Source organism: Streptopelia decaocto (assembly GCF_964273445.1).
Source record: "Streptopelia decaocto genome assembly, chromosome: 24".
In the NCBI taxonomy this organism is placed as follows: Eukaryota; Metazoa; Chordata; class Aves; order Columbiformes; family Columbidae; genus Streptopelia; species Streptopelia decaocto.
This window is the reverse complement of record NC_138679.1, coordinates 2,208,733-2,221,114: the sequence shown is the minus strand read 5'-3', so window position 1 is coordinate 2,221,114 and position 12,382 is coordinate 2,208,733. Positions and strand designations below refer to the sequence as shown.

Genomic DNA, 12,382 nt, shown 5'->3' with positions numbered 1-12,382 from the left:
CCGGCGCGGCCGCTGACTCACGGCCTGTTTACACGTGTGCTCGTGGGAGTCACCCGGAGCAGTGTCACGCCACGCGAACCCGGGGACCCGCGCCGCTGCAGCTCCCGCGGGCCAGTGACAGTGAGCACGGCAGAGCCGGGCCGGGCCGGTGCTCCCGGGGCCGTGATTCCTGCGGTGGCTTCACCCATGGGGGCTTGGAGCATCCTCCTCCTCAGCTCCTGTGGGATGAAGGACGCAATTTGCTCACAGCATTGTGCTCATGTCTGTCCTGCTGGCTTCCTGGGGGTTGGAGGTGCCCTGCGACTCTTCCCACTGCACATGTGTGCACGGGTAGTTTTGCGCATGAATGTACACGGGTGGTTCTGTGCACACATGTGCACGGGTGGTTCTGTGCACAAGTAGTTTTGTACATAAATGTACACGGGTGGTTCTGTGCACAGGTAGTTTTGTGTGTGAATGTACATGGTGGTTCTGTGCACGGGTAGTTTTGTGTGTGAATGTACATGGTGGTTCTGTGCATGGGTAGTTTTGTGTGTGAATGTGCACAGGTGGTTCTGTGCATGCATGTGCATGGGTGGTTCTACATGGGTAGTTTTGTGCACGAATGCACACGGGTGGTTCTGTGCACAAGTAGTTTTGTGCACAAATGTACACGGGTTGTTCCATGCACACGTGTGCACGGGTGGCTCCGTGCATGCAGCAGGGAGCCCTGCTCTCCTCTCTTCCTGGCCAGAGCCGTGTCCTGGCACAGCCGGTGCCGTCCTGCTCTGCTCGCGGTGCTGCCGGCTGGGGCTGGGCCCCGGCAGGTGACCTGTGGCTTGTGCCGGTGGTCGGGGCGGTGACCAAGCCTCGCCGGCCACAGTGGAGCCCGGCCACCCCCTCACCTCCGCTCCCCCTGCGGCCGCCCCCCGCAGGGCTCAGCCAGCCATGTGGGCAACAAGATCGTTTGTAAGGAACTCATTAAGGCGGCTATAAATCTGTGTGCGCACAGACAGGGGAGATGGAAACCAGAGCCAACTGCAGGCCAGAGACAAGAGACATCTGCTCTGCCACTGAGAGGGAAACGCGCTTCAGCAGCCCCGGCTCCTGCTCCTGGGCCAGGGTCCTGCGGGATGGGATGGGATGGGATGGGATGGGATGGGATGGGATGGGATGGGATGGGGTGCAGAGGGACAGCAGAGCAGAGCTGAGCTTCAATCGAGCCTTTGACACGGTGCCTGGTGAAATCTTACCCAGATAATTAAATCCAATTGTCTGAGATATGAGCGCAATCCGCTGCAAACCACAGGGGATCATCAGCAAATGGTGGGTGTCAGTCTGGGGGGTGCTGGGGGGGGCAGCACCCGCTTTAACCCCTGCCCTGCCGGCAGCCCACGAGCCGAGGCTAAGGGGCATTGATTAACCAGCCAGGTGACCAGGAGCCAGAGCCCCGGCTGGCGCGGAGCGGGACACCGGCACGAGCCATCACGAGTCCCACAGCCGCTCGGGGTCTGGGCGCTCACAGGGGGCAGCCGGGAAGGCACCAGTGGGAGGGTTCTGGGTTTGATGGGGAGTAAAACAGGCCGGGTGATCAGATTTGGAGGAGGTTTGGAAAGATATGCAAGCTTCCCGCCCCCCTGCCCTCCCCATACGCAGCTCTCCCGCCCTGCCCTCCTGCATTTGCAGAAGTGTCCCAGGAACATGAAACGATTACTTGGCGAGGAGAATCCAGCTCAGCACTTCTTGGCATTTATTCATGGCTTTTCATCTTCAAAGCTCCTTGCAAACATTAGCCAACTAATCCCTGCAACCTTCCTGTGAGATAGCGCAGGATCAAGCAGAGGAGCATTATCTCGCCACAGCAGATGGGGAAACTGAGGCACGGAGCGGTGATGCTGCTGCCCCGGGGCGCGGGGCGAAGCTGCGTGTCAGCGCTGGGGTGGAGCGTGGCTGGCCGGGCCATCAAGGTGCGGATCGCACCGCTCCGCCACTCTCTCCCCAACGCCGGTGATGCAGCCGTGAGCCATACGCATCTCTCCCATGGACCCGGCTGGAGCCGTGCGGACACGGGGGAGAAAATCCAGCCCCGGGGTCAGATCCCCGAGGGGCAGCTCCACAGCACCAGGCCGTGCCGTCGGCTCACGCCTCACACCGGCCACTCGCCACGTGCTCAGAGGATGCTCGTGGAGGGGGAGATTGAGGCTCGGGTTGAGCTTTGCCTGGTTGCCACTTGCTGGGTTCTGGCTCTGTGTTGGCGCTGACCTGGGCAGGACGGAGCGTGGGTCCCGTCCCTGGGGGTTCTGCGTTCCTGTGGCCACGCTGGAGCTCAGGCAGCACCGTGGGCCGTGGGGACCCCGGCCGCAGCCCCAGTCCCCATCTGGGCATTCGGCAGCATCTCTGCTTGCACGGGAGAAACCTGGGAGTGCAATGGGGCCGGGATCCTCCGCTCTGAGGGGGAAATGACAACCAAAACCATCCAGGGACTTGCCAGCAGATCCGCCCCGTCAGTACCAAACCTCTACACTTCTGCCTGTGCCCTGACCCTGGGCTCTGCGAGAAACGCTTCTCAATTGTGTGCCTTGTTGCAAATTGCAGTTCTAATTGGTTTAGCCGAGTTTAATTAGCCTGAACTGATGAGAGAGGTGAGATTCCCTCCTTAAAGGCGCCCAGCAGTTCAGGAGGAGGACGAAGCAGCCGGGTTTTTGGAGGAGGATGCTTGGCTCTGCGACCATGCAGCAGCGCGGAGGGAGCAGGAGCCGCCCGGCCAGCACAATGCCAGCGCCAAACGGAAAGGTCAGCTGTGAGGCTGCGATTCACTGCGCCTGCAAAGGGCCCTTTGTCCCTGCAACCCCCGCCGCCCCAGCCCCTGCCCGGCCCGGGGGCTCCTGCGCCTCTGCAGCCCCCAGCGCGGCTCCTCTTCCCCCAGCACTCCCCGGGTGCTGCTGGGGCTCAGCTGCTGCCCGGGCCATTCGTGGGAGTGCAGGGAGCAGGAGCAGCGTTGCAGACTGGTCGGTGGAGTTTTGCTCCCAGCTTTGCTTGAGAACCAGCCTTGGCCCCCGCCTGCGGCGTGACCGTGGGCAATGGCTTCCCGGCGGCACGACAGCGCTTCCCAGGGCTGCCGGCGCCAGGGCAGGGGCAAGCGGAGCCCGGGGAGCGGGGTGGCCTTGGTGGGGTCTGAGCTCCCTGGCACCAGCAGCTCTTCCCAGGAAGGAGCTGACCTGTGTCCCTCAGGCCGGCAGCTCCTCCTGCCCCGCGTCAGGCACACAAGCTGACCCCTTCCCTGCCATTGTGCAACGCGCTCACAGCCAAGGAAAATCCTTTCCTGGCCTCCGCGAGCAACTCTTGCATCCTGGAGCATGTGAGCAAGTGCCTCCCCGCCCGCCCGCTCACCGAAATCCAGCTCGGGGATCTGGCTCCCCGGCCCTCTGCCCTTACATGGGCAATTGCTCGGCGGCTGCGGCGAGCCGGGGTCAGGCTGGCCGGGACGGCGACGGGAGCAGCGCTGCCCAGCAGCACCCCAGAGCTCTGTCCTCCCTCTCCAGGACAGCAGCCCCTTCCTGTCCCTCTCAGCAGGGTCCTTGCCCCACACACGCTGTCTGGGGCGAGCTGGGCACCTCCTCTGCCGAAACCCTCCGGTTTACACCAATGCCACCTGGGGAGAACCCAGCCCTCCCCATCCCCACCTGCTCCCTGGGGGTGCAAGGGGCTGTGTGGGGAGAAGGGGAAGATCCAGCTTGGCAGGGGACCAGCCCGCTGCCCTCCCTGGGACTTGTCCTTAGAGCGAAGGGAGGGACGGGGATGTGGTGGTGCCAGCAGACACAAGTGCTCTGCCTGCTGGCATCGCACCCTGCTCGCCCCGGGTCACAGGACCCTGGCTGCTCCGTGTCCCACTGGAGCGAAGCTGCATCCAGGCGCATCCTGCGCCAAAGTGAGCTGCTCAGGCTGTGCTGGCACCGCTCGGAGCCAGGAGGCTGCTGCCGGGCCGGAGGGGTGGTGCAAGGTCCCCGGGGCCCTCCGGCCGGGGCCCCTCTCCTGAAAGAGCCCAGTTCAGTTCTGCCGAAAACATGACCTCAGCTGAGGCCAGTGCAAAGGGTAAAGCGTTCCTCAGCTGCACGGCCGGGAGATGGACACAGCTCACGGGCTTGGAGAAGGCCCCTGGGCTGCCACAGTGGTGACAGGCATGGAGCCCCATGTCCCCAGCACCCTGCCCGGGGAGAGGGGTGATGGACGGGGGACCCTGATGCCTCTAGCAGATGGGGGAGCGATCTCTGTGCAGGGGCACGGAGCAGGGAGCAAACCCGGGTGATGTCGGGGAGCCCAACTGGCCTTGCCCTGAGCTCCCTGCAGCTCCACAGTCCCTCCCAGCTCGGGGTCTCTGCCCTCTCCTCCCCAGCCCTTGCTCCACTGCTGGGCTGGGCCACCTCTGCACCCCGAGCATGAGACCACCCCCAAACCTCTCCCCCATCTCCATCCTGGCCCAGTCCAGCCGGGGGGTGCCAACCCCTGCTCGATCCGAGGGACACACGGACACATCCCCCCCCGACACCCCCACCCGCAGGCGGTGACGTGCGGACTCTCTCTGCCCCCCCCCCGCGCCCCCCTTGCACTCCCAGCCCAACTCTCAGCCTCATTCCCGCGCCCCCCGCACTGACCCCCCCACCTCGCCCCCAACCTCCCCCCGCTGCCCCCGCCCTCGCGGCCCCCCCGCCGCCGCCCCGCCCGGTGATTCACGCGGCCCCGCCGCTTTATAGCGCCGCCGGCCGCGCCGCCGCCGCACAGGCAACAGGTCGCCGGAGCGTCCCGGCCCCGTCCCGGCCCGTCCCGCCCGGCCCGGCCATGCCGCTGCGGCTGGCGCTCTGCCTGCTCGCCCTCTGCAGCCCCGCCGCCGCGCACGGTAAGTGCCGCCCGGGGGCTCCGTGGCCGCCGCTCCCGCCGGGGCCGTCGGTGCCGCCGCCGCTGCTGCCGCGCCCCTCCCGGGGCAGGTGCTTGGGGCAAGGGGTGGCCCGGGGTCCCGGTTGCCGTTACCGGGCCGTGCCCCCGGACGCTGCTGTCCTCCCCGCCCGTCCCCCCCGCAGCCGCCGCCCCGCCGGTGGGTGCTGCCCGCGGGGCCGGGCTCGGGGCGGCAGGAGCCCGTTGTACCGGGAAGCGTTGTGGTGCGGGTGCTGGCGGAGCGGTGGCAGCAGCCTGGCAGTGCTGCTCGGGTGAGCCCGGTCCCCGGCTGTCCCTTCATCAGGCTCGGTCCCAGGGCTGCTGCGGCAGCAGCGAGCGCCCAGGGTCCCACATGGCCCCGCTGGCATGTCCCTGTCGTGGCAGCGCTGGTACCCGACCCTGGCATCCTGCACCCCTGTGTGCACTGGAACAGGGGTGACTGGGGCAACAGGCTGGCTGGCCTCACCAGCCCCCTGCATTGCTCCCGGGATGGGTACCCGGGGGTCCCTCTCCTCAGGCTGGGGGGTGGGAGAACCACGCTCAGGAGCTTTGGGAGCCGGGTGGGAAGAACTGGGAACAGCAGCCAGTTTGTGATCTGGGTGTGGAGTTTGCAGCTCGAACCCCTCCCGGCTCAGTTGACCATGCTGGCAGCTCTCGTGGGCACTCGGGATTTGTCCGGGAAGCCAGCCCGGCACCCAGGCCGGCTGGGACCCTGCTCTGGGGTTCCAGCGTCCCTTCTCAGCGCTGCGGAGCCATGGCTGCTGCTGCCAGCATGGGCTCTCCTACAGCGGCGCTGGAGTTTCCATCTTCCCTCCTCACACAATCCTGTTCGTCTTCATCGTTCCCCATCAGTGTGGGCAGGCGCTGTACTCCCTGGGCAGGGGCAGGTCAGGGTGTCCCAAAGGATGGGGGGGCTCCTGTGAGGCTCCTCATGCTGCTGTAGCCCCCGGCGTCATGGTTGGCATCGCCCCAGCCCCTGGGATTTCCGCTTGCTGCTTCGCAGGGTCAAATGCAAGTTCTAGAAGGCCCTGGGCAGGGACCTGGTCCCCGTGTCCAGAGCCTGGGCCATCCAGCTGCACCAAATGCTGCACCCTCGCACTCGAGACAGTGTGGAAACCCTGAGGACGGGGTGTCCCGAGAGCCCCACGCTGGCCCATCTGGCTCTGCCCGCAGTGTGGGTGGGCTCCATCCCCCCTGCCCAGGGCATGTCCCCATTTGGTGTCCCCTTTTCAGCGGCTCAGGAGGTGGTGGGTGCTCTGCTGGCCATGGGTGCGCCCAGAGGCCAGACGGGCGGGCAGGGGGTGCGAGGATCCGTCCTGTTGTGGGTGGGATCGCTCTGTGTGTGGCTGTGCCCATGGCAGCAGTTGCATGGTCCAAAGCCAGGATGTGGCTCCCAGGGAGCTCAGTACCGGGGGAGAATTGGGGCCATGGGATGTTGTAAAGGGAAAATGGGCTTGAGAGAGCAGTTGTAGAAATCCAGGGAGGATAAACGCACCGATGGCAGAGGTGTGTTGGCCCAGCTGATGCTCCCAGAGGTGCCCAGGCAGCTGGTTCCAGCCCAGCACTGGCAGGATCCGTCCCTTCCCCCATCCCTCCCTCACATCTTTAGCCGTTTAACAAACCTCAAACGCAGCTAACAAGAGCATAAACCCAAATAAGCGTCAGAAGAGGCTGGTTTGCAGAGGCGGAAATTGCAAAGGAATCACTCACAAAAAAGAGAAAAAAACTGATTCGCTTGTGGGGTTAAGGAACAAACAGGCTTTTGACTCAGAGGGATCCGATGCCGCTGGGCTGGCCCTGGCCCAAGGGCTGTGTCAAGTGCCCCGTTCTCCAGTTCTCCAGCCGGTGCCTCGGCTGCTCCTCACAGAGGCCGTGGGTGTCGGGCCCCTTGCAGGGACGGTCCCCATCCCTCCGCGGGGCCGTTTGCACCCGCTTGGGTTCCAGCCCTTGCAGCGCTGGGGGTCAGGCAGGATCGGGCAGGCAAGGGCTGAGCTGCGAGCCCAGACCCTGACCTGCCGCTGGACATCTCCCAGACCATCGCTTGCAGGTGCTGGGATAACTGGTGTGTCCCCGCTATCCCAGCGCGGGGTTTGGAGCCTGTTGCTGGCAGCCCAGGACATTGACATCGAGGTGGCTGTGTGAGCCGCCGCGCTGTGCCGGGGCACCTTGGGGACACCGGCTGCAGGACAGCCCCTGTGCCACGGGAGCTTTGGGAGCCGGCATGGAGCCTCTGGCTTCCCCAGCTCATCCCGTGCCAGCTCTTTGCGGGCACCCGTGTGGTCCCCATGGGTGACCCAGCTGTGGCTGAGGTCTCACCGCCCTTGGCACGGTGGGTTGGCACAGCGGGACCCGGCACAGCAGGTCCTGGCACAGCGGGGACCCCTCACCGTCTGCTCCCCACGCAGGTGGGATCTGCTGGCTGCAGCAGGGGAAGGAGGCCAAGTGCACCATGATCCTGAAGACAGGCGTGACGTGGGAGGAATGCTGCGCCAACGGCAACGTGGACGTGGCCTGGTCGAACTACAGCTACCCAGGCAACAAAATCAGCCTGCTGGGCTTCCTGGGGCTGGTCACCTGCCACCCCTGCAAAGGTGAGCGCAGCCGTGGGGCGAGGGGCTGCCGTGGGGCTGGGCGCTGCTTGGGGAGGGTGCTCGGAGCCCACAGCTCCGGTGAAGGGGCAGCGATGGGGCTGAGCTGCCCTGGTGTCCTCCCGGGCTGTTGGGGACAGCACAGGGACCACAGGGACCGCTGGCCCCGTGCTCCTGCTGCTGCAGCTCCACGATGGATGCTGCCGTGGGGCTCACGGGACAGCCTCTGTCTCCCGGCAGCTCGTTTGGTGTGTGTTTTTGTTGTTCCCCTTGCGGAGAGGGATGCGTGACCTGGGCCTTGGCTGGGAAGGCAGAGAGCGAGGAGCCGAGCTGGGGCTCCCTGTTCCCGGGTTAACTCTGCTGTGGCTGGAGCCTCCTGCGCTTGCCCTCTCCAGATCTGCTCACAGGGAAACTTCTTAAGATTTTTCTTTTTTTTTTCTTTTCGAAGGGAAAAAAAAGATCAATTTCTTCCCCTCTACTCCCCCTTCCTCCTCCCAGCCTGTGTGTGAAATGGCTTTATGTAATGGGCAGTTCCAGAAGTGGAAACTCTCCAGCTGTGAGTTCCAGCCTCGCCAGATGTTTTGGCGTGCGCCAGAGGCGCGGATCCCCCAGCCGCACTTGCGTGGCCGTGTGAGAACATGCTGGAGGACCTGCTGACCGCAGGAGGCAGGAGCAGGTCTTTGGAAGGTCATGTTGTTATTTGCTTAACAGGGGAAGAAGATTCTTAACAAAACTGCTTCTTCCAGCCCCTCCGCACCCGCTGGCGCTGCCACCTTGGCTGCTCCTCGTCCCTGTCCTGTCACCCCCCGGGGTCGCACCCTGCACCAGCAAAAAGCTGAGAGAGATCCCAGCTCTGGCTTCTACCCCGTATCCCACTGGGCACTCGGCCCCGTGGCAGCCGGGCGGGCGGATGCCGGGAGCAGCGGGACCCTCTCCTGGGGCTGGCTGGGGAGGTGGAATTCCTGGCTGCGGCTGCTGGGGACACACTGTCCCCGCTGGGGACGCGGAGCGGGGCTGGAGTCGCAGGCAGATGGTGCCGGCAGCTCCTTCTCTTGCTGAGGCAGCCGGGATGGCCGGACCTGCCGCAGCGTCCCAGAGCGGAGCCCAGCGAGGGTCCCGCTGCCCCCACAGCCCTGGGACATGGGTCACGCTGCTCTGTCCCAGGGACGCAGAGGTGCTGCCGGGGCTCAGCCTGCCCCTCACCTCTGCCCTTGGACAGGCCCCAGCTATGGAAATCAGGGAGCAAACCGGGAAACTCTGTCTCCCACCAGGGAATTTCCCCTGGGGAGAGCTGGGCCAAGCAGACGGGGAATTTCCCCTTCCCTCTCCTCCTTGCGCTGTCTCCCAAAGTGACCTGTCTCCTGCAGGGAAATCCCCCTCGTACCTCCAGCACACACCCTGTCTGCGGGAATCCCTCCTGTCTGCGGGAATCCCTCCTGCCTGGGGCTCAATCCACCTCTCGGAAGTTTCTCGGTCCTGCCCATCCCCGTGGGTGCTGATGGAGCCGTGTCCCTGTACCCGCAGGCGGCTCCCGCCATCGCCTGCGTCCCTGTGGGGTGAGGGCTGTGTGCCTTGGGCTGGGCGCTGACCCCTTTGCCTGTCCCCAGGAGGCACCGTGTCCAGGACGGGCCCCTCGCTGTCCCCTGGCCATCCCCGCCGGCGTGGGCACGGCCCCGGGCGCTGGCGAGACCCTGTGAACCCAGCCCCCGTGCTGGCTGGGAGGCGACCCAGGGGACAAAGCCATCGCCTGTCTGGGGATCTGCGCTCGCTGCTGCTTCCCGCTCTTGTGTTCAAGTCACGGAGGCCTGGAGCAAAACAGGGCTGGGTATTGTCTGGTGGAAGCGGCGTTCTCAATTGCCCAGACAACTCGCAAAGCCTGGTTCCTTCTGGAGGAGCTAGGGCCTTGCGGAGATAGATTTTTCCATTGCACAAGAAAAAGAAACGTCTCCTTCCAAAAAAATAAATACGTAGAAATGAGTTAGCTGGTGCCGAGCGGAGGGCCGGGGCTCTGGCTGGGGCGAGCGCTGGATGATCGTGCGGAGCTCCAGCCAACGACCTGCTCCTTGGCGGGGCTGAGCAGATCCAGATGCTGCTTGAGGCAGCTCAGCGTCGGCGTGTTGTGACCCCGGGAGGGATTCGGGACCCCGAGGGCTCGCGCTGGTCCTGTCCTGGTTGTGCGGGACGGACCCTTCGCTCGCGGGGGGCAGCCGGTGCCGCTCCGTCACGCGCTGCTCCCCCTCTGTCCCCAGAGAGCTGCGAGGGGGTGGTGTGCGGCCCCGACAAGGTTTGCAAGATGAAGCACGGGCGGCCCCAGTGCGCCTGCGCCCCCGACTGCTCCAGCCTCCCCCGCAAGCTGCAGGTCTGCGGCTCCGACGGCTACACCTACCGCGACGAGTGCGACCTGCTGACAGCCAAGTGCAGAGACCACCCCGACCTCGAAGTGATGTACCAGGGCAAGTGCAAAAGTAGGTCTGGTTGTGCCCCTGTCCTGCTGTCCCCCGTGGCTCTCATGTCCCAGCTCTGTGTGGGACAAGCCAAGGGCAGCGCAGGTCCCTGGGCTCTCCCGGCACACCGTGAGCCGCCCCGGTGTGGAGGACGAGTCACCCTGCCGTGTTGTGCTGGCATGGCCAGGCATGTCCTCCCCGCTCCTATCTGGGACGTCGAGTGTCCCTCATTCACGCCCACCATGGAGAGCGTGTCCCAGGGAGGAGCCGTCCTGCCCTGGGCACCAACTGCTCCCCGGCACGGCACGAGGATTTGTACCCGGTGCCTGGCCCTGGCTGTGCCCGGGGATGGGAGGTCTGAGCGGCACCCACGCGGCTGCACCCGCCGGCCACCCCGGCCCGGCACGGCCACCCCGGCAGGGACAGCGGAGCCGCCTGCGGTGCCGCCGCAGCCTGTCAGTGCAATGGGGCTTCGGCCTCGCCACGGGCTGAGCAATAACAGTCCGTAAAATGTCGCTTACAAACATCAAGCCCCTTTTTTTTGTTGTTTTGTTAAAGAGAGCAGCAATCCTCCTTGCCCTGCCAAGAACTGTCAGAATTATTATGATTATTTTTGCCAGCCCTCCTCCCTGAAATGCTTTGCCTGTCAAGCTCTGGACTGCACAGGGAAATGTGGGGCAAGAAATGGGAGTTGGGAGCTGCAGATGCCAAATCTCCTTCCAATCGGGCGGGGAAGGGGAGGAAGGCGGAGGCACGGCCTTGCGAATGTTTGTGGTGTCCGGGGAGCGCCGCGGGTCCTGCCGTGCTCCCGCTGCGCAGAGCCCGGGCTGTGCCGTGGGGCTGGGGGTGCACGAGCCCCCCGCTCCGTGCCAGCCCCCAGCTCCGCTCCCTTCCCTGGCAGCTGAAGGTGGGAGGGGGCCCGAGCTCCCCGGGTTTCCCTGGGCCGTTGCCCCCATCCCGGAGGCTCAGCCGTGGCCGCGTGTGCCCCCGCAGAATCCTGCTCCAGCGTGGTGTGTCCCGGCACCCACACCTGCGTGGTGGACCAGACGGGCAGCGCCCACTGCGTGATGTGCCGCACGGCCCCGTGCCCCGAGCCCACCAGCCTGGACCACGCGCTCTGCGGCAACAACAATGTCACCTACCCCTCGGCGTGCCACCTCCGGCGGGCCACCTGCCACCGCGGCCGCTCCATCGGCGTGCGCCACTACGGGAGCTGCTCGGGTGAGCGGGGCGCTGGGTGGGGGGGCAGCGGGCTCGGACCCCCGGTGCCCGGCCACCCCTCGCACCCCCTCACCGCTTCCCCATCTCTCCTGCTCCCTTTCCAGCTGCAGCCAAATTCTCCTCGGAGACGGACAACGCGGAAGAGAACTACGTGTGAATCCTCCCGCACCGCGAGGCCGGATCCAGGAGACAGGGGCATTATGTGTATATTGTACAAACCATATACCTGATATTTATTAAGATAAAAAGATCCTTATTTATACCTGTGTATGTTATGCGGCTGCAGGGACTGATGCTCGGTCCTGCCGGTCGGGGAGCAGGGGAGGGGGTGAGGCCGAGCCCCCCGGGGATGCTCCGGTGCCGTACAGCCCTTCCTCGCGGCCGGCACAGCGCCGAGGGGGTGTCCGTGCTGCTGCATGTTGGGCCACCCCCACGTGTCCTTGGCCAGCAGCCCTGGGCCTATTTATTTTTGGATTGGATTCTCGGTACTCTGCTGATGTTTCTGGCCAGGACCTCGAGGTCTAGAGGGAATCTGTGCTTTCGCCTTCCCCGGGGGGCTCAGCCCCAGCTGCCAGCAGCAGGACAGGCAGCACGGCACTGCAGCGGATTGGAGAGAGACAGATATATATTTTTATATATATATATATATTAAAAAAATATATATATGTATGTTATTTTCTCCTAAAGTTTTAGCATGTCTATGTTAAAATTGGATTTTAGTTTAGGTTTTCCTGAGCCCGTTCAGACCAGGCTCCCACCCATCTCTGGAGGTGCTGCCAGCACTCGGAGGGCCGGTGCTGGGTGGCCATGGCAGCCCTGGCCAGGGGGCTCGACCGCCGGCTGTGGAGCTGCCGAGGGGCTGCGGGGAGCGCGGCGAGCGGCTCCGGGACCCCCGGCCCGCCTTCCCCTGGCCCGGCAGCCACAGCCCCCTCCTGCGCTCCCAGCTCTGTCGTCACTGTCTGTATTTATTTTTACTTCTCTCATTTTGTGTGTTGTCACCTGTGTAAATACCATCTCATCTCTGACACCGAGAAGCTATTGCCTTTATATAAATATCATATATATATTATATATATATATATATATAAATACCCTATTTTCTATTTTTGTATGATTGCGTTCTGATCCCTGAGGCAGACGCTATGGGAACATATACATTTCCTATTCGGTATTGTTAGGGGCATTTTATGGCTGTGTTACAATTTGGATTATAATTAAAAA

The 12,382-nt window shown here is 64.2% G+C and overlaps 1 protein-coding gene across 1 annotated transcript; it reads left to right on the top strand.

Annotated features, from left to right (window-relative positions):
- Positions 1-4,766: 4,766 nt before the first annotated feature.
- On the top strand, positions 4,767-12,352 carry FSTL3 (follistatin like 3). Its single transcript, XM_082072250.1, has 5 exons — positions 4,767-4,873; positions 7,314-7,499; positions 9,746-9,961; positions 10,934-11,161; positions 11,266-12,352. The coding sequence occupies exons 1-5, from the start codon at positions 4,816-4,818 to the stop codon at positions 11,316-11,318; spliced, it is 741 nt and encodes a 246-aa protein (XP_081928376.1). The 5' UTR covers positions 4,767-4,815; the 3' UTR covers positions 11,319-12,352.
- Positions 12,353-12,382: the final 30 nt, after the last annotated feature.

Coding starts and splice junctions, on each gene's coding strand:
- FSTL3 (XM_082072250.1), top strand. CDS start 4,816: ATGCCGCTGCGGCTGGCGCTCTGCCTGCTCGCCCTCTGCAGCCCCGCC. Junction 4,874..7,313: donor CAGCCCCGCCGCCGCGCACG/GTAAGTGCCGCC, acceptor CTCCCCACGCAG/GTGGGATCTGCTGGCTGCAG. Junction 7,500..9,745: donor CACCTGCCACCCCTGCAAAG/GTGAGCGCAGCC, acceptor CTCTGTCCCCAG/AGAGCTGCGAGGGGGTGGTG.